Consider the following 22,728-nt stretch of genomic DNA (forward strand, 5'->3'; position numbering starts at 1 on the left):
ATAGCCTTGAAGCTAATCTTCTTTCCACTTTTCCGACCTACGGTCAATCCATCGAAAACCATTGAAATGATTAGTGCCGTTTTTTAAAAAATTAGGTTTACTTTTTTATTATTATAAGCCTCTGTGTAATGCTTTACCTTAACATAGGGTTGTGTATGCTAGGTTTTGCTTATGAGTTACCGTCATAGACAGTTAGGTGGACTGAGCTTCTTATCCAAACAATACGGTTATCTCCCTACGGCGCGAAAGAGAGATTACGTCAAAGCTAGCTTCCCTCCAACCGAACAAGCTAACCATTCTTCTTACGGGTAACCAACGTTACGGACGAGGTAGTGGAGTCTGTTTTGCCTTTGTAGTGTTTATGTGGATTACACAGAAGCTACAATATCGGCACAGGATATATGTTATATGAAGTTATGGTATTTCAAAAAAATCCTAGAATGAATGGACTTCTATGGGAGTTAGCAGAGAGATGGTCCCTCCAGCCTACGTCGATTCTTCTACTTCCGGGAATTCGCCTGCCCCCTTGGTCTGACTGGGAGAGGGAGTTAAGTCATTTAGAGACGAATGACCGCGTCGCAGGAAGTGCATCATAACAAAGGGACGCCAGACCCTCATGTAACAGCTGTACTCAGTGATACTGCAGACTCGTAAAAGTAGTTAGAAAATAAGGCAGAAAAACGACAAGTTTCCTCATGCTGCTTCCTTATGTTGGAATGTGCAAAAATGTACAAACAATCAAGAGGATGCCTTCTTATATGTGATTTCTGCAACAGTGATACTGCAAACGTGTTGATAGCCTATTGTTGCATGTCACACAGTAGCCTAGCCTACAGAAAACACTTAATTGATGTGATATAATGATAACTTGTATGCCTACAATGGTTTATTAAACATCATAGTCATTTATTTAGTCAGTCATCATGTTCATGTTAATAAATAGGAAGGACACCTAAAAGATAGCCATAAACCAAAATTTCGCGCAATATCTGCCGTTAGTCCTTATGCTTGAGTCACGAGCTCCTCCCAGCTGACTCTGGCAGATCACGTGGACAGTCAGTCGCGATCGATTATTTAATAAATAAATGTGAATTACGAATAATAATCATAGGTGCCAACTCTCACGCATTGGCCGTGAGACACACGCATTTGATTAGTTTCACACACTCACACGCCACACCCCCGATTTCTCACGCTGAAGTGTCAACCCGGTCGGCCAGCTACCTGTTGAGCCACGGTTATGCTTTCAGAGATGGTGAGAGGGTTCAAGAGCACCCCCTGTCTGTGGAATTTTATAAATTTTCTCTCATTTGCGATGCTACTTCAGAAGCCGTCCCAGGCGCATCCCCCCCGCATTTCCCCGGCTTCAGGTATGCTTTGAGTATTATTGAGTATTTTTCACGCTGAAGTGTCAACCTGGTAGGTCAAATACCTGGTTGATATCATCGTCGATATCACATCAGGTGAACGTGCGGAATCTAAGCTTTCCAATGATATTAGCGCCAAGTTGCTGTGATAAATGGTTCGCGAGAAAATTAACATTGAACCGACATGCAATTTAGGCTAATCATATTTGCATTTTGCACACAGTGCACACCCATTACTACTCTCGGTTTAATATTTCACTAACCCTTCACACAACACGTGGCAAACCCAATATCACAATAAACAGCAAACCGTACCGAATACGAGGATATAAAGCATGCCTCTGTGCAATAAGTGGTTCCTGAGTAATCCGGTTTTGAAATTGCAACACATTTCTACATAGCCTCATTGGGGCGAAATTATAATGTATTCTAACTATTTGTCAGTAGGCCTACATACATTATTGTAAATTGCTCAGCCATAGATTATCCCACTATCATGGTTCTTATATTGTCAGGTTCCAGCCAATGCTTCCTTGGTGACATTAATGCAATTGTAAATTGCTCAGCCATAGATTATCCCACTATCATGGTTCTTATATTGTCAGGTTCCAGCCAATGCTTGGCATGCTTCCTAGTGACATTAATGCAAAAATATGAAGAAAATCAAATAACGAGACACAAATACTGCCGTGCAAAGGCAAAAGGCCGTAACTTCAATTTTATCAAAAATGAGTTTTTGTCATTTTTGGAACAATGGGCATCAATTTTATCATGTGGACAAATATCTTGAGTCAATTTTGTTGTTTTCTTATCAAAATAAGATGCTGTTTTTGCCGTAACTTCAAAAAGCAGAGGGTAAGCCAAGGCATAGCCCGTAACATCAGTTGTGGTTCTTTAGCTTTGTTTCGCGGCTCTATAGAACGCTGGAATTAAGTTACAGTGCACCGTAATTTCAGCGCAGCAAACCATATTAACATTGGTGGTGGGTAAAACAAAGGCAGAGTGTCTTATGCCTATGTATTGTATGTAGGCCTAATTGAAGCACTTCAGCCACACTTCAATAAAGTGAAAAGAAAATGTTGCAGTGGTTGTTTTACTATCTAGCATTAACTATGAAATTCAGCTAGGATGTAGCCTAGTTAGCTAGTTAACTGTTCCTGATCCACAAATAGCCTACATGATAGATGTTGTGCCAGGCAACTGTAAGACACCATAAATGTCTCAAAGCCTGGATACTATTAACTAGTAGCCTAGTACACGTTTTCTCGTGCCATACAGGGTGGCTAGCTGCCTGCCAATCTGCAAGTCCACTCACTGGCAGAAAACAAAGCGAGTGGGTTGGGGACGCCTCACGATACACCTCCCCGTCCCTCCCCGGCGAGGAGAACATGTCGCACACAAACTAACCCAGCAGATAGAACTTAGATCGCAGCTTACCTTTAAAAAAATCCATGGAAAACAACATCCACTGAGAAGACAAATCCATTGTTTAAATCCATCACAAGTTTTCAGCAAGCCCATTCGCAATATAATTATGTGCAGGCTAGCTAGCCTAAAATCTATCAAAGTGCAACGTTGTTCGGATGTTGTCATTCAATTTTAAGTGTCGCTATGAGTAAGCTATTAGCTAAAGCTAGACAGTGTTGGTTGCAAAATATTTGACTCCCATACGAACAAAACTACACAGCATGTCCTTAAGTCGATGTCCCTTTAATTTGTCAAGAAAGAAATCCAATCAATGTGTGACTCCTCCGCCGCCCGCACGACACAGACAGTAAATTATTATGTGTCCATGAGTAGCAAAATTCCTGTAATTGCATATGTTTCCAATGGCATTGGCTTGGATCATGTTGTGGCTGTTTTTTGGTTTTCTGGCTCTTAAAGTGTTATTTTACTTAAATTAAGTACAACGATAAAGTTTTAAAATGTTCCAGTGTAGCCTTCTCATTATTTTGTATTTTGTAATATTCTGTTGATGGAGGCCTAATATTAAGCCTTACTAGACAAAACTCACTAAATGTTATCTTAAGGCTATCATTGTTATCATATAAATGTTTCTATAGAGTGATAAAAGTCCAAATGGTCAATAAATTAGAAGTTAAGGTATTTTGCCTTTGTATGACCCATTATTGTTTTGCAGATAATGCAAAGGCAGAATACAGTAACTTCCAAATAAGGGTCAAAGGTCAAGTTTGAGCTGATTTTTTTTTCATGTAGATACATGTATTCATTATGACAATTACTTGGCAAATTTTCAGTGTCCTACCTATCATACAATTGGCTGGACAACAAAAAAACTTTAAAGTCATTTTTCTCAGTTTCACACTCTGGCGAGTTAAGGTCTTTTGCCTTTGTAGGGCAGAATATTGATATAAAGCCTGACATAAGCCATATGCAAACATTCACATCATGCAGATATGGGTACATCCTGAAAAAGGAATAGCATGTAGGCTATAGGCTATGGCCATTACAATGACCAATATATTATATTAAATAAACTAGCTGAATAACACAGGTGACCACTTCTGCATAATTTCATGGAGTGCTGAAATGTACACACATTTTTGAAAATTTCTGAACTGTGAAATGTAGCATATGTTTTTGTGGTTGTGAACTTTGCAATTTCACCATAACTATTCCACCTGTGTGTGCATGGTTATAATTCTGAAGTGCAAAATAGCTTAGGCTACAGCACAAATATGTCCATAAAAATAAGCAAGTCTGACCTCTGAATTTATTTTAAAAGTGCATGATTGATGCATTTAAAAGTTAAAATATACAAACATTTCTTAAATTCTTACAAAACACCCACCCACTTTTTAAAATTGTTAGTTTGGACCCCCCCACTTTTGCCGTGCGAAATACCAGTGCTGTTTTCAGCATCTGTTTAGTGCTTCATTGTCATTTTCATTGGATTCTCCCATTTGCGCGTAAATTGCTCATAAACTTTTTTGTTTTTGTTACACGCATTCTCCAATTCCTCTTCTGTCACACACACAGTGACAAGCGCCAAATCCCCCGCAGTGTTGAAGAGATCAGTCATCCCCCTCACTTTTGATAAGGTAAAAAGCCTTATAGGTACGCCAAATAAATAATAACCTATAGGTTTACGCTAGGCTATGTAAAACTCCCCATTAACAGCATCACGTCATTAACCACAGCTAAGACTGCACAATCTCTATTCACTCTGTTGGATATCTGAAGCCAGTTTGTCTACTTAGATACTGTAAATCCTCAAATTATGGCCGGGGTCTTAAGACAAAGTACAGGCCTTTAGGGGCAGGATTGTATTCGAGACAGCCCTTTATTTCTTATGCGAGTTTTATTTTGAGACATGCGTTTCTTGGAGCGGCATACTGGTAGGCCTTCAAAAGCATGACATTTTCGGTTTAGTTTGATATTTAATTTACTTTTGGACTGTTTGATTATATTGTTAAATGTTGGGACTGATGGGCACTGAACTCTGGGGAGGTATTTGATGATCACTATTACGTTCCATGTAGTTGAAAGAGTGTCGGGATTTCAAACAAACCATCCGCTTTCATGCGTTCATTGAACGTCTGCGGTGCTGTAATGGAAACCTTATTGCGTAGCCAAGTAGCCTATTGAGTTATTTTTAAATTATGCATTATTTACTTTTTATTAATTTCGTAGGCTGGCTTTATTTTGTTATATAGAAGTATCTAAATAACCTGTTAAAATGTACCAGAATTCAGGAAATTGCATCTAGTCCAAAAGAAATTTCTGGGGAAGGACCCCCATACCCCCCCTCTGAAATGTCCCACCCACTTTCACAATGCCTCCGACGCCCATGGTCCTAGTAGTAGGCTAGATCCCTTTGATACCAATGTTCATTTAACTCTGGGACCCTGGTCCCGGGGATGGATTACTGCACGGGCCTTCCGGGCCCAGACCCAGGGGCCCAAGGTGTCAGGGGGCCCTGAAGCCCAAGCCTGTGCATGGAATCATTGCCTCAATATCAACACATCAGGATGTAGGCTATGAATCTGATTGAATTTAGTATTGGCCATCCCCAAAATGCTAGCCTGACAAGCCAGACCCACATTAAAATGTAGGGTCTGGGCACTCACCGTTCGCAGTGCTCAGTCCGAGGGGCGGGATAATCGGTTGTCTTTCAAATTCCCTCTGCACGCAATAGGACAGCACTGAGTCCCATGCGTTTTCCCACCAGCGGAGCTAGTTGGCTAGTTCAAACTTTTGCCATCTCAAAACAAGCTTAACTTGTGTCGCACTGTTGGCCAACAGCAATATCCATCTTCTTTGTTTTCAAGTAGCAGAGAATTCAAGCCAAACCGTTGCAACTCTGCCATCAATCATTATGTTATGCCCCCCTAACGACGCTATAGACGATTTGATTGGCCTGATAGAAGTTTAATTTTTCGAGCTCACAAGCCAACGGAGAGTTGCTAGACTAGCCCTGGAAGCAAATGTAATTTGCTGCCGCGTGTGTCTAGATTTCTAAGCTACCAAAATGCACCAGAATACAGGAAATCACATCAAACAAATGAAAAAAAATTCTGGGGGAGGACCCCCAAACACCCCTTCCACATATGCGACAATTAGTGGGGAGCCCTTAATACATGTGGCCCCAGGGGCCCGAAAGTTCATAATCCGTCCATGCCTGGTCCCTACACCTGAGAACCACTGATGTACGTTTTTTTTACTGTACGGTATAATGCTGAATGAGCCAAACAAAAATTTCCGCAGCAAAATTTTGGTTGGCCCCACCAAATCTCACTCCAAGGTTTTTTGAAAAGTTGGCAGCCCTGAATTTAATAATAAAAAGCTTCTACCTAATGTGACTATTTTTTCCATGAACTGTAAAAGAAAACACGATTTTTCCAGCTGTATTCTCCATAAAGAGTAAAGTAAATTATGTACTTATTTCCGGAATTTACGTCACTTCCTGGACTCGTCTGAGGCTGGTCTAATGGGTCTGAGGTCTCTCAATGACTTAACCCCTACTGCTGACTTGGTCTGGCTTTCTATGTAAACGTGATCTTCAGAGGCTAGCCGGGAGGAGCTACAACAGCAGGCAGCTCATCCCGGACAGACAGGCTACAGTCTGCCTGAGGTGACTCGCGGGAGACATCGCCCCAGATAGCAAAATCATTTTGGCCCAAATTTGGGCCAAAACTGACATGCCATTTTGGCAAAGCCTTGGGATGATGTACGGCCCAAATTTGGGCCAAATTAGGCGTGCCAAAAGAAAAACAAAAGGCGGCCAAAACCCAGCCAAAACCAATTTTGGAATACCAAAATGTAGCCAGACATATCCCAAAGAGTTGCCAAAACCCCAAAACATTGCCGAAAAGAGGCCTTAAATGACCCAAAGTGATGCCATAACTGACCCAAAGTGTTGCCATAACTGACCCAAAGTGTTTTTATTTATTTATTTATTTGTTTGTTTATTTATTTGTTTATTTATTTAAACCTACTATGTCCTAGTATTCTAGGCTCATATTAAGTTATATGGTTAAACTAGGTTCTGTGTGTTATGCAAAAAAAAATTAAATGAAGCAAAATATTTTAAAATGATATATGTTTTATTAAAGCTGTTCTGCTTGTTGCTCCTGGTTGGGAGGCAGCTGGCGGTTTTTCCTCCCACCCTCCCTATCCCCAGCCCAGTAAAAGAGCCCAGTAAAACCACCAGCCCAGTAAAACCACCTCTTCACAGCCTCCCCAGCCCAGTAAAACCACCTCTATACAACCTCCCCAGCCCAGTAAAACCACCTCTATACAACCTCCCCAGCCCAGTAAAACCACCTCTATACAACCTCCCCAGCCCAGTAAAACCACCTCTTCACCCAGCCCAGTAAAACCACCTCTATACAACCTCCCCAGCCCAGTAAAACCACCTCTTCACCCAGCCCAGTAAAACCACCTCTTCACCCAGCCCAGTAAAACCACCTCTTCACAGCCTCCTCAATTTCTTTGTTTGTAGTAGATAAGCAGGATGGATTTCTCCTCACTGCATCTGTAAATGAGAACATGCACAAAACAAGTTTTCAGTGTCAGTGATTTAACAGATTCTAAACAGCAATAATGTATGCTTCAATCTTCTTCACTATGCGAACTGTAAGCATTGTCAAACAAACTAATCATCTGGAAGATAGGTGTGAAGGTTCTGTTGTCTTCCACATTGCAAAAATGTTTTGAGTTCAGTTAAATTCTACTAAGAATTGGCTGACAGTTGAATGATGGTTTCAGCCTAATATCCCTATAGCTACAGGAGCCTTTGGGGAAAAAAAGAGCCGAGAACAGGATATTTGTGAACAGTGATGAACAGTTTAAATGCTTACCCATAACAACTGATTTGAGATGTAATTTCTCAAACAGGATTTTCCCGTTCAATCCCCGCCATGACATTTTCTTGGCCAGATTGTTCCTAATGGTCTGCTTCAGTATGCGCCAGACACTGTCCTTCACATCCACTCCCCCTGCCAATCCCAGAGTGATGACCTATAAAAGAACCAGTGGTATTATTTACTCAAAATAAAAGTACTATTGTTTGACATTGGGTTATATGGGCAAGTGCAATAGTTCTACTTATTTAATTCATATCAATAAATAAATTCAATAAATTAATTTAATTGTATTGTAAGAAGGGCAGGGGGTAGTCAACTGACAATTAGGAGCAGACATAGGCCTACTTGTTAATTGATAGGCCTATCCTTAATTTTATTGCACTAGACATCTGAATAAATCATAGCCTACTGATATTCCTAACAGTACAAGAATATCAGAATGGAATTTCCCCTTGGGAATCAATTATCTATCTATCTATCTATCTATCTATCTATCTATCTATCTATCTATTTATCTATCTGTATGTCTGTCTGTCTGTCTATCTATCTATCTATCTATGATTCAACCACAAAATAGCAAAGGTTGAAAACACGCCTACAACGGAGCGTAGGGCTGTCATCAAAATGTGAGTTCGTGAAGTAGTTCGCTGCAATGTATGGTGGCTTTACAGACACTGGTGGACTGCTTAGAAAGCAAGATCCTTCAATCAACCAGGAGTTAGCTAACCTGACCCTAGCCAGATGAATTTCATTCCGCTTAGCTCCGCCTAGCTTCACTCACATCCATCTGGGACCTCTTCCATTGAGAGTGATTTCTGCAACCAATTTTATGGTACAGCCAATCAGGACACAGGGCGGGAGTTTCATAGATATGACATAGCGTAGAAGCGACTGTGAGGGTGCATTCAGGGCACCTCGGAATGACAAGGACCGCCCCCGTGGCTACTTTGTTTTTCCGACAGCAAGTGTTCATGTGCTTTGCCATCAGAATGTGTGACAAACACGGATGCCAAAACAAAGGTTAAAACATACACTCACTAATCCTAAACAAACAACTGTATTTGCTTAAAATATAGTGTAAGATGCTCGTGAAAGAATGATATGCAGCTTTCAAGTGACAAAAACGGCAAATTCCCAAGTTCACATTAAAACTGTTGGACATGAAAGGCCACATGGACTACAAACGAACTACAACGTGACGACAAAAGTGATGACGAGTGCCTAACTGGGCAACTCTGTTAGCAAAATCTAGCCCCAGTTTCTGACCTCTGACTCACACATTAAGTGACGTGAATGACGTGGAATGATGATGTTTTCACTCGGAGAAAGGTTTTTCCGAAGCCCATGAACGCTAGGTTAGTTGCCTACATTACGTCGAGCTGTTGCAAACGCGAGAGACGTCCTGTAGGCTACTTTTGATGAAAATATACCCCGTTTTCTAGCCTCTCGGGGTACCGGCTATCAGTATTGCACATCCCCAATGCAAAATGTTTGACCATGGTTATCCGTCGGGGTTTTTTGAGTTAATAAACTCCATAAATAACCATTAATTTGTCCTTTTATGCCTGCCCTCTGTTGTTTCCTATGGAGTTGTGCTGATGTCCGAGTCCCGTTGAGGCTGGACTGTCATTGGCTCATCAGCGTTCTAAGGGTGGCGCTTAGTGACAGGTCAATTATAGCACTGAGTATTGTATAGTCAAATTTGAATATAACGTGGCCAAAAGCTATTCTAGCCTTCTTTCTATCTGTTAAAGATCAACAGCTCAGTGATTTACGCCTATCTGCTCGCCAAAAAAGCTGGTATTGTGTTTCCTGAATCCTTACATTCAGGCATTCAAATTAAACTTAATTTAAAAACATGTATTTTTTTCTCCATTTCCTACCAATGTATGATGCTTGCATGAGGGAAACATCCCAAAACAATAGCACCCATATAATTGTTGCTGTTTTGAGAAGTATTTATTTTCTTATGCAAGCATCATGCAGCAAAAGCAATGAAACTAATTATATCTTACATTAGTAAAGCAGTCCTCTGATGTGCATGTCACAAAACATTTAAGTGAAAGTGCATGTATAACAATATAGGCATAATAATGATTGTGATTGATTTGGTGGGAGTGGGGTTGGGTACATGTAGATGAGCCCTATGACCCCAAAGTCTGCCATGACTGGGCCTCAGGTCAAAGAAGTTTGAGAAAGGCTGGTTTACATAACCTGCATCAGATTGAGGTTTGCAGTGAAGCGCCTGAAGGCATGGGTTGAGGACCCAGTCAGTTACGTCACAATATGCACATTTGTTTAAATTCATACCTACGTAATCACCATGACCAAAATTGTACTTTTTTTTTACTTTAAATCTTGAAAAAAAAATATTGACCTACCTACCGACCCATTTTTTTTATTTTTTTGGCTGTTATTGCAAACAAGAATATTTTTAAGGATGGCCTCATGACTGTGAAAATGGCTGACATTGAACCACAGTGCTTTAAATGGGAGCCCCCAGTATCAGTCATCAAGCCATCAAAATCTGCCACAAACACTTACAACACACAACATCACTCATAAACACACACAGACACGGACAGAACCACCACTGTTCAAGAGACCATTTTGGGGCTAAATGTGCTTTTTCTCATTTGTTTGTTTAGATCGAGCAGAATGAGCCACTGCTGTTCAAAGGGCCCATTTAGGTGAAATTATTATTATAATTTATGTTATTATTATTTATTATTATTTACTATAGGGTTCTAGAATAAATAAAACAGTGTGTTTGAAATAATGGAATTTGTGCTCTCTGATGGGACATGGGGAGGGTGGGTCTGTTGATGGGGGGGAGGGGGTGTGGCGCCACGAGTAGTTCAAGCAGACGTAGGACTTTCATGTACTTTGATCAGGGGGGAGGGGGCGTGGCACTGTGCCAATGCCACGCCCCTCCACCCTGAGAAACAAAGTCTCACTCCTTGCAAACTTAAAAACTTGAGAGCCCTGATATGGGTTTACGAGACTTGTATATTATCACATTCTGTTTTTATTTGCATTTTACACAATGTCCCAACTTTTTCTGATTTGGGGTTGTAGGTGCGTGTGTGTGTGTGTTTATGTGTGTGTTTGTGTGTGTGTACATGTCTGTGCATGTGTGTGTGTGTGTGTGCATGCATGTGTGTCTGTACATGTGGATGTGAGTGTGAGTGTGTGTGCATGTGTACGTGTGTGTATGCGTGCATGGGTGTGTGTATTTGTGTGTGTGGGTTTGTGAGAGAGAATGTGTGTGAGACAGTCCTGCCTTGTAGATCCTCTCCTCAACATCCTCTACCAGGCTCAACACCACCATCTAAATGCCGAGAGGGGAAAAAGTCACTAAATGTACACTTAATTTATTTTATTCCCCCCCCCCCCCTTCATCCTCTGTGCCACGGTTCAGGTAGTTATTTAGGAAAAATGTGCATTTTTTGGGGGGTTCGGGGGGCCCAGCGGGGGGGGGGGGGGGGGGGGGGAATTGCCCCCCCTCCCCCAAACACAACTTTTCCGTAAAAGTCTAGTGGGGCTACATGCCCACCAAGTGTCTGCCCCTCCCCCCTGAGAAAACAAAGTCTCACTCTTGAGAGCCCTGCTGGAGCTGTACTCCTCAAAATCCACTTTTCTTGGGATATCATTTTTTTTCAAGTAATTTGAGTATTGCATTTGAAAGGGGAGGCAAAGAAAATACACTTGGTTGAGTATTATATTTTTTAAAGTCACTTAATTGTTCTAAAAAGCCTTTCAAATGTGTCAATGACGTCATTCATTAGCACAATGCTAGCGTGTTATGTGCAACAATGACCCAACCTGTAAGAAATCAAAAGGACATAAGTACTCGTTCATTCAACTTTTGACCTATAACCCATGTTGAAGTTATACAAACTACAATCAAATCTGAGATTTGTCAACGACAATCAGGTGAAAGAGACCAATTTAGCTGTCTAGCTCCATTGACTCCCATTCATTCTGCACTCATGGCGATTGCCCCCAGTGGAACTGCATCCAAAATTCGGTACAATGGGACTTAATATGGAGTGGCAAGGCTCTCCGTAGACGAACTCTGGTGGACTTTTAAAATCCGTTTGGATAAAACATTTAAAAAAAGTTAAAGATACATACCTTACGAAATCGCCTGATTTCTATTGCATGCTGACAGCTGGTGGACTGGACGGTTGGAAGAATAACAATGTTTTTTCGAACTCTCAAATAACTATGCAGCTGTGTTAAAGTCACCCAGGTGCTGGGTAGTGTACTCCACGTCAGGTGGGAGAGAGGAGGGGCGCTGTCTTAAACTATCAACCCAACAAGCTGGGTTACAGAAAATAACCCAACATGAGTAAAAACAACCCCACAAAATGCCCTGACAGCCCGGAACCATGTGTACAGGTCGACTTGACTTTTCAGAGGCTAGCCTAAAATTATTATTAGATACCACAAGCCTACGCTCACTTCTTCGCTCGCTCTGTGGCACATCTAGGCGCAGATACAACAGTTCTAGGAACACAGTTCTATAACTAATAACTGGAGAGGCTACCCCAACTACACAGTTCCAATGTCTAATTTTGTGTTTGCATTGGCACACAGTAGAATCTCTGAAACAATTGTTAAAAATGTCCATGTTTTGACCTCATGGAGTGACAATGGAACCCTTGCAGTAGCTCACCACTACAACTTTCTTCTTAGCAGGCATATATGATAAAATCTTGTTAGTTTAAAACCCAACCTCTCACCTCTATTTTGTTGTATGCCAAAACATTGTTTTCCTCCAGTCCACTCCTCTGTCATTTAGCACAGTGGTTTTCAAAGTGGGGGCCGGGGCCCCTGGGGGGCCGCGAGGGGGTGCCAGGGGGGCCTCAGCAAGTTGGAAGGAAAAATAAAAGCAACAAATAAATACATTTGAAAATGTTAAAATATACTTATTACTATTAGGGTTGTTATACAATGCCATTATAATAATGTGTCGCATATCTGAACATTAGATTTTCCATGATAATGACTGGGAATAATAGTAGAGTGATAGCTCTCATATAGCAGAAATCCCCAAATACAATTTTTACACACTGTATGCTCCATCGCAAAGTTTTTGTGGCTAAAATAATTATTAGGATTAGCTTCATGTATTTTTACATTTTCCGTAGTATTGTCGATGGGTTTAATAACACATCACGGGGGTCCTTGGCCAGAACCTAGTGGTATTTGGGGGGCCTTGTCGTGGAAAAGTTTGGGAACCCCTGATTTAGCAGATGATTGTGCCACCCCTTCCATAGAGAGTTTACCCCATGGCCCCAATCCACAGGGTGTTTGAAGCATGTATTGTAGCCCACTGTCACACCAGAAGACCTGGTTAGCACCACTCAGTCAGTGGCATATCAGTTCTCCTTGCGTTAAATTAGCCTCTCCTCTTCCAAAGATTTTCGCTTGTTCGTCACAAGTGCCAAAGGAAAATGTCACTGTGAAGTAGACCATCAAGAGGCGGGTGGGCTTCATCAGTGATACGATGTCAGAGCCTGTCAACAAAAATGTTATATTAATTCACCAATTTTAATATATTAAATATATAAAATAATATATACAGTGTATATATATATTCTTCTTAATGATGATTCCTAGCTATCCATCACTTTCAACCAATGTAGACTACTCTTGGCAGGGCTTACGGCTGCAAAAAAGACCATCTTAAGGCTTTGGTTCCACCCTAATCTACCCTTAACACAATATTGGCTAACTGCCTACCAGTATATTACCTCTCTTGAGTGTACTACTGCACGCCTCAACAAGGCCAAACTAACAACTATCCAGGCATGGTCGTGGATTACACGGTCCATACAAGATCTCCTTGTGAAACAGAATATTCTGACCTGAGTGTAGGATCTATTATCATTACTACTATTACTATTGTTATTATTGTTATTATTATTATTATTGTTATTCTTCTTCTTATTATTATTATTTATTTATTGTTTATTTATTGACTTTTTTAATTGATTTATTTTTTATGGGGAATGCTTTATACTTCTTAGCTAATGTTGACAATGTGACTGCTATCTTTAGTCTCCTTCACTATATCACTTTTGTCTCTCAGAGCTATGTGTTGAGTGTCGTACTGTAGTTTGTGGTGTGTATGTTCAAGTTAAATGTGACTGTAAATGTAACGTCTCATTCTTTTCTAATAAAAAATGTTAATCACAAAAAAAAAAAAAAATATATATATATATATATATATATATATATTTGATCAAATGAATCCCAATCCAATTTTATCCAGATCAAAACCAAGATTGGATTACATGATATAATCTGATGTTTGAACCACCCATTTTAAAAATGTAATCCAATCAAACAGCCAAAATTCGAACAGATCACTTTTGAACAATTGGCCCCAGATGACCAGGCTCAAGATGTGCTTCTCATAGAAAATGTGAATGCTTTAACCCGTTAGATGAAAAACACCAGATAATGCAGCTGTGACACAATGCAGAGGTAGGCAATGTAAAACAGGCCTTTACTTCTCCTGTTGCTACAGAGAAGGTGAATCGAGTCCATTAGTCTAGCATCTTCACTGGTGGAGGCATATAACAGACATATTGAAGGTCAATCATTACAAATCAGTGGCTCTTCAGTAATCTAATGCAACTGCACAGAGTGCTGCCACAGCCAACCCAAACTCCCAATAGGGTTTTCAATATTAAGTGTTTCCATGGAGGAATAAAGGAATGAAAAACACTTGGCATTAGATGTGGAAATCATGGAATACATTTACTACAAAAGAGGACTACCACTTTTCAAATATGTATGTAAATGTGTATATAGCATATATGAGCAAAATACATGTAATCTACACAGGAGATGCCTCAATAATCAACTAAGTTGCAACAAGTTGTTATCTTATTTACCTTCCATTATAGTTGGGTCACGGCCCATAAGCCAGAAAAACAAGTTGGACCCAAATACAGATTCCAAGCAATCCAGAAAAAAGAAAACTCAAGACATCAAGTCTTGAATACTGTCCTTAATAAAGATGAGTGGTATACACCTCCTGACTGGACAACATCTGGCCTGGACCCATGTCCAGAGAGAATACATAATTTGTGATAACGATTTTCTCCTGTGCTTCTGCAGTTACAGTGAATGGCTGTAGGACATTTTTTATTGATCCTTTTCAGATGATCTTATTGTCATATAGTTTCTGTTACCAGCATTATTTACAGTTCACTTTCCTCAATTAAATGTGATTTTTAGGACAGTGCAGTGTAACATCACAACACTGTAACAACAGAAACAGGGACAGAGGTCACTGGAATTCAATAATGGTTCATCCCCTTACAATTAGTGAGCCATACTGCAGACTAGACGTGAATACCGCCCACTATGGCCCCCGGAAGTCCTCTCCTTCTAGTCAACGCGTCAGAACCGACCCTTGTCGCCCTGAGAAGATTGGCCAAATAATAATTATTATTAATAGTTATTATGGCAACTGTAACCGTGAAATAAACGAAATGCCACCTGCTAGCATACTGCATACTATAATCGCATACTGTTCATAGACTTAATAGTATTTGACTGTGAAAAATGCATAGACGGTTAATGTGAATTGTACTGTTATTAATCTGAAACCCACTGTGAAAATATCAGTGCTCTGTTTTTTAAAGACATAATATTACATTTTAATCACTGCATACAAAATAAATGTGTGCATGCAATTCACCTCTTTCGATTTACACGCTCGTGTTTTTATGAGCGATGCAAGGTTTTCCTTGCTCATAGCAACCGCCCAGTTTCCGTTTGCATGGCTTGATTAGCCTACTAGGTAGAGGATGGATAGTGACGTCCTAGGCAATATTCATCATTGCCTCAGATGTTCATTTCGTCTACCGCGTCCAGTAACGTAAACCTCGAATACATATCTGCAGAATAATATAAACGAGCAATAACTCAATAGAATCGATTGATGTTCTAGGCTACGCGTACCCTATCCCTTTCGAAGCTTTCGTAGCCAATCTGGTTTTTGGGAACTCAGCAGCTAAATGGATTTATACGGGAAGGTAAGTCTGGGCGTAATCATCTTATATTGCACTGGGATTTTTAAGGTATTCGTATCTTTGACACGTTCTTCTGAAAGGTTAATTAAGAGGATTGATTTCAATGTCTGTGTTTATGAAACGTTAGGCCTATTCCATAACCCGGCTGTAGGCTTCAATCAGGAAGTTCTCGGCTAGGCTAACTTAATTTACGATAGATTGTATCTTGTTGTATTTTGACGATTCGTTTGTTCAAAAAGTAAAGATAAAATCAGCTGTGCGTTGAATACTGTAGTTTATCTAGCCTACTACGATTCCCAAGTTCAGAAATCATGTGACGTTCCCCCGCTCCGTCGTTGCATTGAGCATATAGAAGGGGGACAGTTCCCAGGTGCTGAAATAAAAGGTTTTACCGGATGTTCACCAAAACTCACATATTCAGCCATACTACATTATCCTGAACATTTCCCGGAAATTGCTGATGCTCACTACTGATAATTCTTACTTTTCTCCAGATGGCTGTGACGCAAGATGGGAAGCAAGAAGGCTCAGATCAGAACTTTGATTACATGTTTAAATTATTAATCATAGGAAACAGCAGCGTTGGGAAAACGTCTTTTCTTTTTCGCTATGCTGACGACGCGTTCACTTCAGCCTTTGTCAGCACTGTGGGAATAGACTTTAAAGTGAAAACTGTCTACAAGAATGAGAAGAGGATCAAACTACAAATCTGGGTATATCTGTTGTTTTGTGTGTGTGTGTGTGTGTGTGTGTGTGTGTATTGGCAGTAAATAACCAGAATCCATCCCTGCTAAGATCAGGCCATCCAGTACCACTCAATAATGCTTTACAGTTTAACAATCACGGAAATAAGCCCAAAGCCATTGAACCCAGGTCTTTCTTTTCTGTTGTACCAAAGCCACAGCACCCCTTTGGCTAAACAGCTGTTTCTCCATGTACCTTTTATATCTCAGCCAAGAACCCTCGAGAAGACTATAAAACAGCACAGATGAAAAGGCGTGTTCATAGACCCCAAGGTTTCACAACTCTGTCATGATTCAACTAATATTTTCCAGTCAGACTGCCACAGAAAGCTATTTTCAAATTGGAGTGTTGGATGGGGGTGGAGTTGAATGTGTGGGTGTGGTTGTGGGTATACCTGTGCGACATTGTAAGGGTGCACATAATGTTGTTATCTCTGTGTGTGTATATGTGAGTGTGTGTATGTGTGTGTGTGTGTGTGTGTGTGTGTGTGTATGTGTGTGTGTGTGTGTGTGTGTGTGTGTGTTTGTGTGTTCATATGTCTACACATGCTTCTTTGCACCAGAAGAGCAGCAATTGTTATTGTTATGATGAGCCACCTGTCTCATTACCATATGCAGATAAACTACATAAACGCATACTTTGATAAATAATACCTCTTATAATATTGTATCCTTGTATTGGCATAATGAACATTTTATGATGAGCCACTAGCACACAGAGAGCCTTGGAGGGAATGACCAGTTGTCATACCAACTGTATGGTCACACGCTTGTGTTTTGGATGCTTTGACAGGACACGGCTGGCCAGGAGAGGTATAGGACCATCACAACAGCGTACTACCGGGGGGCCATGGGCTTCATCCTAATGTATGATATCACCAATGAGGAGTCCTTCGCTGCCGTCCAGGACTGGTAAGATCCTCTAACCAGGCATCAGGCTGACTGTGTCTGTGTCAGCAGAATGCCTCCAAAAGCTGACCCTGGGTGATGTTGTCTTTGGCACTGTCTGCAGTGATATCAAAGTGTGTGATCAGTGAGGAAGACAGTGACAGAATGTCACACGTGGAATAATCATGATTTCTTTGTGATAGAGTACACAGAAGCTTTATTATATCATAGCACTTGGCATCTTTCAAAAGACTAGTAATGATTGTAAGTCATGCCAGAAGAGATTATGTTTAGTTTGAAGAAGAGAATGGGTTTGATCAAGCATGCATGTATAAACTGAGTTAATTGAGTCAGTGTCAGTGTTAAAGCTGAAGACTGTATGTCAGTATGTGTCTAATGTGAGTGTTGGAGATAGTGACTGGTGTCCCTTTCTCAGGTCGACCCAAATCAAGACGTACTCATGGGACAATGCCCAGGTGATTCTGGTGGGGAACAAGTGTGACATGTCCGATGAGAGAGTGGTGTCTGTGGACAGCGGGCGGCTGCTGGCAGAACAGCTGGGTAGGAGAAACATTTGTCTGTGTGTTTTTGTTTTTGTTTGTCGGTGTGTTTGTGTGTGTGTTTGTCTGTGTGTTTTTGTTTTTGTTTGTCTGTGTGTTTGTGTGTGTTTGTCTGTGTTTGTGTTTGTCTGTGTGTTTGTGTTTGTGTGTGTGTCTGTGTGTTTGTGTTTGTGTGTGTGTCTGTGTGTTTGTCTGCCTGTCTGCCTATCTATCTATCTATCTATCTATCTATCTATCTATCTATCTGTCCATTCATCCATCCATCCTGGTTGAAGTAGAGGAAGATATAGAGGTAATTTAGGTCCTGTACACAATATTTCTTGAAAAGCCAAAATGTTTCAGTCAAAATTCCTTTTTCAGCTGTATGTTAAGTTGCTGCTGAGGCTACCAATATATCTATGTATGTATGTATGTATGTATGTATGCATGTATGTATGTATGTATTTAACTCTGAACCATTTCTCCTCCAGTTCCTCCTGGACCTCAGTGACATTGATCAGATACAGTCACAGTCTTATTATTCTGCCCATGATCTTTCTGATGATGCTCGTGCCCGGTGCCTCTGTGACTGAGAACTCGTCCAGGCACATGGCTCATGTTGCTGTCACACCAGATGGTCTGCACTGCGCAGTGCAGCGCTGCTCTGTGAGTGTGAAGCCACTGTTCTCTGTCTCGCCCCTAATTCCACTCCTTCTTCCTATCCTCTCCTCTCCTCTTCTCTCCGCTCGCTCACTCAGGCTTTGAGTTCTTCGAGGCCAGCGCCAAGGAGAACATCAATGTCAAGCAGACGTTTGAGAAGCTGGTGGACATCATCTGCGACAAGATGTCCGAGAGCCTGGAGGCCGACCCTGCTCTGGCATCGGGCTCGCCGGCCACCAAGCTGACCGACAACCCACCACCCCCCCAGCAGCCAAACTGCGGCTGTTAATGGCCGACCATCTAGCCAGCCGCCTGTCTCAGTGGAGGGGAATTCAGTGTGTTAATCAGTTTGTCATCTAAAAATTATACGTCTATCTCACCCTCAGTGACATGCAGTAGCCAGTAGCTCAAATTCCATGCACACACATTCCTCTCCCACTAGTGCCAAAATGTTACTTTGGGTAGGTTTTAGGGAAAATAAAAGTATACTCCAATGGACCGCTTATGTCAGGCATAGTTTGTGCCTTTTACAGTAAAGCATAACCATAAGGTTTATCCACTCACCATTAGTCAGGATTAGTCACGGCGAAACTAGTACAAGTACAAGTATCTGCAGAAGCTGTTAACTGCATTTTCTTTTCATTGCATTTTCACTACTAGGGTCCATACAACATTAGCGACCTGTATATATCCACATCACACTGACCTTTATTCTCTGCTCTGTCTTACTTCGGCTCTTACTACTGGAGTTCCCTCATAATTGCCTCCCAGTAGAACTGTAAATGTTTTAGAGGTCTGGTTGGAAGCCAGATCAGAATACCTTTGGAAGCATATTAGTCCTCATGCTTATGAAAGAGAGAGAGCTTCACAAAGAGAGACACTAGACTTTTGATGGGAGTTCAGTAGCACTGGGACTTTTTTTGGACGGGATAAAATCACTTCATTCCCATACACAGAGATTATTAGTAAACTACTGTGGTAACAGTTTTTCTCATTGGTTTTGGTGCATTTCTCAAATCATCATTAACATTTTCACAACAATAAGTGTATTTCTCTTGGCAGCATTACAGTATACTTGACAGAGTGCATAGGATAACTGGTTCAACACTTTTCCATGTAATGACTCAACTCAAGCAAATAACTAATTTGTAGATGTTTTTGGGGTAGTAGACAGAACCTGTGTAATCTATTTTGACCATGACATGAGCAATTGATAATATAAAAAACAGCACACAATTCATTGCATGGATGTGCAAAAGCAATTGCTGTTTGTTCAAAGAAATGAGAAATTGCTTTTATGATGTGCCCAAGTAACTGATGTGGAGGTTGGCCTTGAGAATCTAATCTGAGAAATGCACCAAAGTGACTGAGAAAACATAACCTTGTGACAGAGAACATAACCTTCGGATACATGCGCAAAGGTGACCATTATAATATCCCTTTATCATGACTACATTCAGTGTTGAATGCACCTTTCTGTGACTATCCTGATGCTGTATCAGCCATTTTAGTTTCACATGGAGCATTCTAACAGTACTGTCTGATGCTATTATTGGTAGCACTAGTCCTGTGTCTCTCAGGGGAGGACATCTATTAGTGTGTGAATATTGATATGTGCTTATTTATTTAATCAAATTGTATTACGCTCGTACAGTTTCACAAAGACGACAAATGATGCAGGTGTGTAGTATGTATGTATTTGTACTTACGGTATATTTTTCCTCTATTTTCTAGATTTGTTCACAACCTGTAGTGTGTTTGTTTGAAAAGGAGTTACCCCAATCTTTCAGTCCACCCTGCCAATCCTGACCCATGATAACATGAGAGTATAATCCCAACCCACCGTACAGTTGTTCACTGAATAAATGTCTCTATGAGAGTGTTGTGCTGCACCCCCCTGTATGTCTCAGGTCTTCTGTAGCCCCTCAGCTGTACTGTATTGTGGTTGTGCCAAATGATAAGCCATAGGTGAAATAATATATACTTATATATACTTATATACTTATATTCTTAATATACTTCATATTCTCGGACATAACTATCATTCTGGTGTGATTTCCCATTTCCCTGGCTATATATATATATATATATATATATATATAATATAACTTCTAAATGCACAGTAAACATTTAAAAGCATTCCCTTATGGAGGAGTGGACGTGATATAAAGAATAATATAAAGAACAAAAACAAAAAACCCAGTCAGTCCACAAATTGTAATAAACTACCTAATTGTTATTATATGGTTATTCAATCATTTATGTAATCTATGTGCTCACAAACATATTTCCCTGCAGTTGTATCAAAATATGCTTAGCAGAAGCCTGCTTACATAATTGTTTGTTAAAGTTTATTTGACAAGAAGAAATGGAGAATGGAAATGTCTCTTGTAGATGCATTACGTGTGGAATACTTACCGTATACAAGAATGGTGTCTTGTGAGGTTGTTGTATAAAGATTAATCTGCTGCTAAATATCATAGTGCCACACATAACTTTGAATCCCACAGATATATGTGAACTTATGCCAAATTCTTTAATTGTTAGACTTTCTTAAATACAATGTCCCTGAATGGCACTGAGTGCTTGTTCTGATTCTTTGCCCACATCATCACTTGCCGGAGTCTATACCACCCCCTTGTGGACAAGCAGAGTAATTCAATGTTTTCTCATAAAATCAACCCATCCAAATGTGTCCAGGGTTGCCAATGAAATGGCTCTGAATTTGATTTAATTAATTCCACTTAATCTCGTGTTGTAATGTAATTACAAGAGACAGTTTCGTCTTTAGTGTGCAAATTGTGAATGCCTCACAGGAGATAGGGCCCTTAGTGCCACCCTGTTACAACTCTTTATGTAAGCAATGACAATATGTAACAGGCTATAGGCATCTAACTTTTCATTTACACATTCATACAAAAGTAATATTAACATTCATAACATTAAATTCTAACTGTTTGTAATTCAATATGAGTTTGCCATGAGAGGGAAACACAATGACCGTTTGTGATGCTGAAAGGGCTTAGAACCATACCAGGTCAAACTTTTCATGTTTATACTGCATTAGAGATGTATGGTGCACGTTGCGGAAAAATAAAGATGCTCAACTGACAGTATCAACCCATGCTTTATTTAATCTGTTGCATATAAAAACATTTTTATTTAATTTTGTATTTTTTTTTACAGAAGGTGTCTTCTACAGTACTATCCAATAGACTGCAATAAACAAGGAATCCAATAAAACAACTCTATAGTCTTGTGAAATCTCCAGACAAGTTGGCATTCAAAAAAGGAATCATAAACCTCAAAAAGTGGTGCTAAAAACAACAAAATAAAGCTCAGTTTGTGCATTCTGTTTATTTTTTAGACAGATACCACAAAACTGACAGGTACCCACTGATTCCATTGATCCAGGGCTGTAAGGGTCTACAGTATGTGTCAAAGTAAGAGTCTCCATTGCTAAACACAACTTTTTTTTATAAAGGTACTGCCTTCATCTCATGTCAAAATATCACGCCTTTCTTTTTTTTTCGTCTGGCGGAAAGATAAGTGTTTTTTTCTTTCAGTATTATATTCTAAAGCATATTGCATGACGCATGGACTGGTTCTCCGTCTATAAAGTCGGGATGAACTTGTAATGTTGTTGCAGGTCTGTTTAGGTTTCAGTCAGAAAGAAATGCAGCAGTGACTGAAACAGAACATTCTTGTTATAGCTTCCCACTCATGCACTGCAACAAAGCGTGCACACATGGAACAAACTACTGGCCTGTGTACAACGACAGAAATGGTTGTATTTTTTTTTTATCTTCACTCAGCCACTCACACTTCCTCCTCTTGCTGACCCTTCGAGGTCTGACACTCTCTTTTTTTAAGAAAATAAAACATTGTGTTTCTATTAAAAGACAGGAACAAACACTACAGAGGGGTTTTCAACTCCAGCTGATAGTATCTCTAGTGCAGTGGAAAGGAAGATGCGAAACCTAACATGGTACACTTAAGGCACAGCCCTCAGGCCAAGAGTTTGAGTTTGCTCTACAAAAAATAATTTGGACTCTTTTGTTTTTTTCTTCCCCTCACCCTGCCTTCTCCAAACAGAACAAGCTATCAGGAGACAGATATCAATGGAATTATTTTACATTGAATAA

The 22,728-nt window shown here is 40.3% G+C and overlaps 1 protein-coding gene across 1 annotated transcript; it reads left to right on the forward strand.

Moving 5' to 3' along the window:
• Positions 1-15,499: 15,499 nt before the first annotated feature.
• Positions 15,500-20,820, forward strand: rab3c (RAB3C, member RAS oncogene family). The gene is made up of 5 exons (XM_042101883.1): positions 15,500-15,756; positions 16,248-16,466; positions 17,290-17,408; positions 17,821-17,945; positions 18,682-20,820. The coding sequence occupies exons 1-5, from the start codon at positions 15,739-15,741 to the stop codon at positions 18,870-18,872; spliced, it is 672 nt and encodes a 223-aa protein (XP_041957817.1). The 5' UTR covers positions 15,500-15,738; the 3' UTR covers positions 18,873-20,820.
• Positions 20,821-22,728: the final 1,908 nt, after the last annotated feature.

Source organism: Alosa sapidissima, chromosome 8 (genome assembly GCF_018492685.1).
Source record: "Alosa sapidissima isolate fAloSap1 chromosome 8, fAloSap1.pri, whole genome shotgun sequence".
Taxonomy (NCBI): Eukaryota; Metazoa; Chordata; class Actinopteri; order Clupeiformes; family Clupeidae; genus Alosa; species Alosa sapidissima.

Bases quoted from the DNA above. Each gene is read 5' to 3' on its own strand.
- rab3c (XM_042101883.1), top strand. The intron at 16,467-17,289 runs GTATATCTGTTG...ATGCTTTGACAG, and splicing joins GGATCAAACTACAAATCTGG to GACACGGCTGGCCAGGAGAG. The intron at 17,946-18,681 runs GTAGGAGAAACA...TCGCTCACTCAG, and splicing joins GCTGCTGGCAGAACAGCTGG to GCTTTGAGTTCTTCGAGGCC.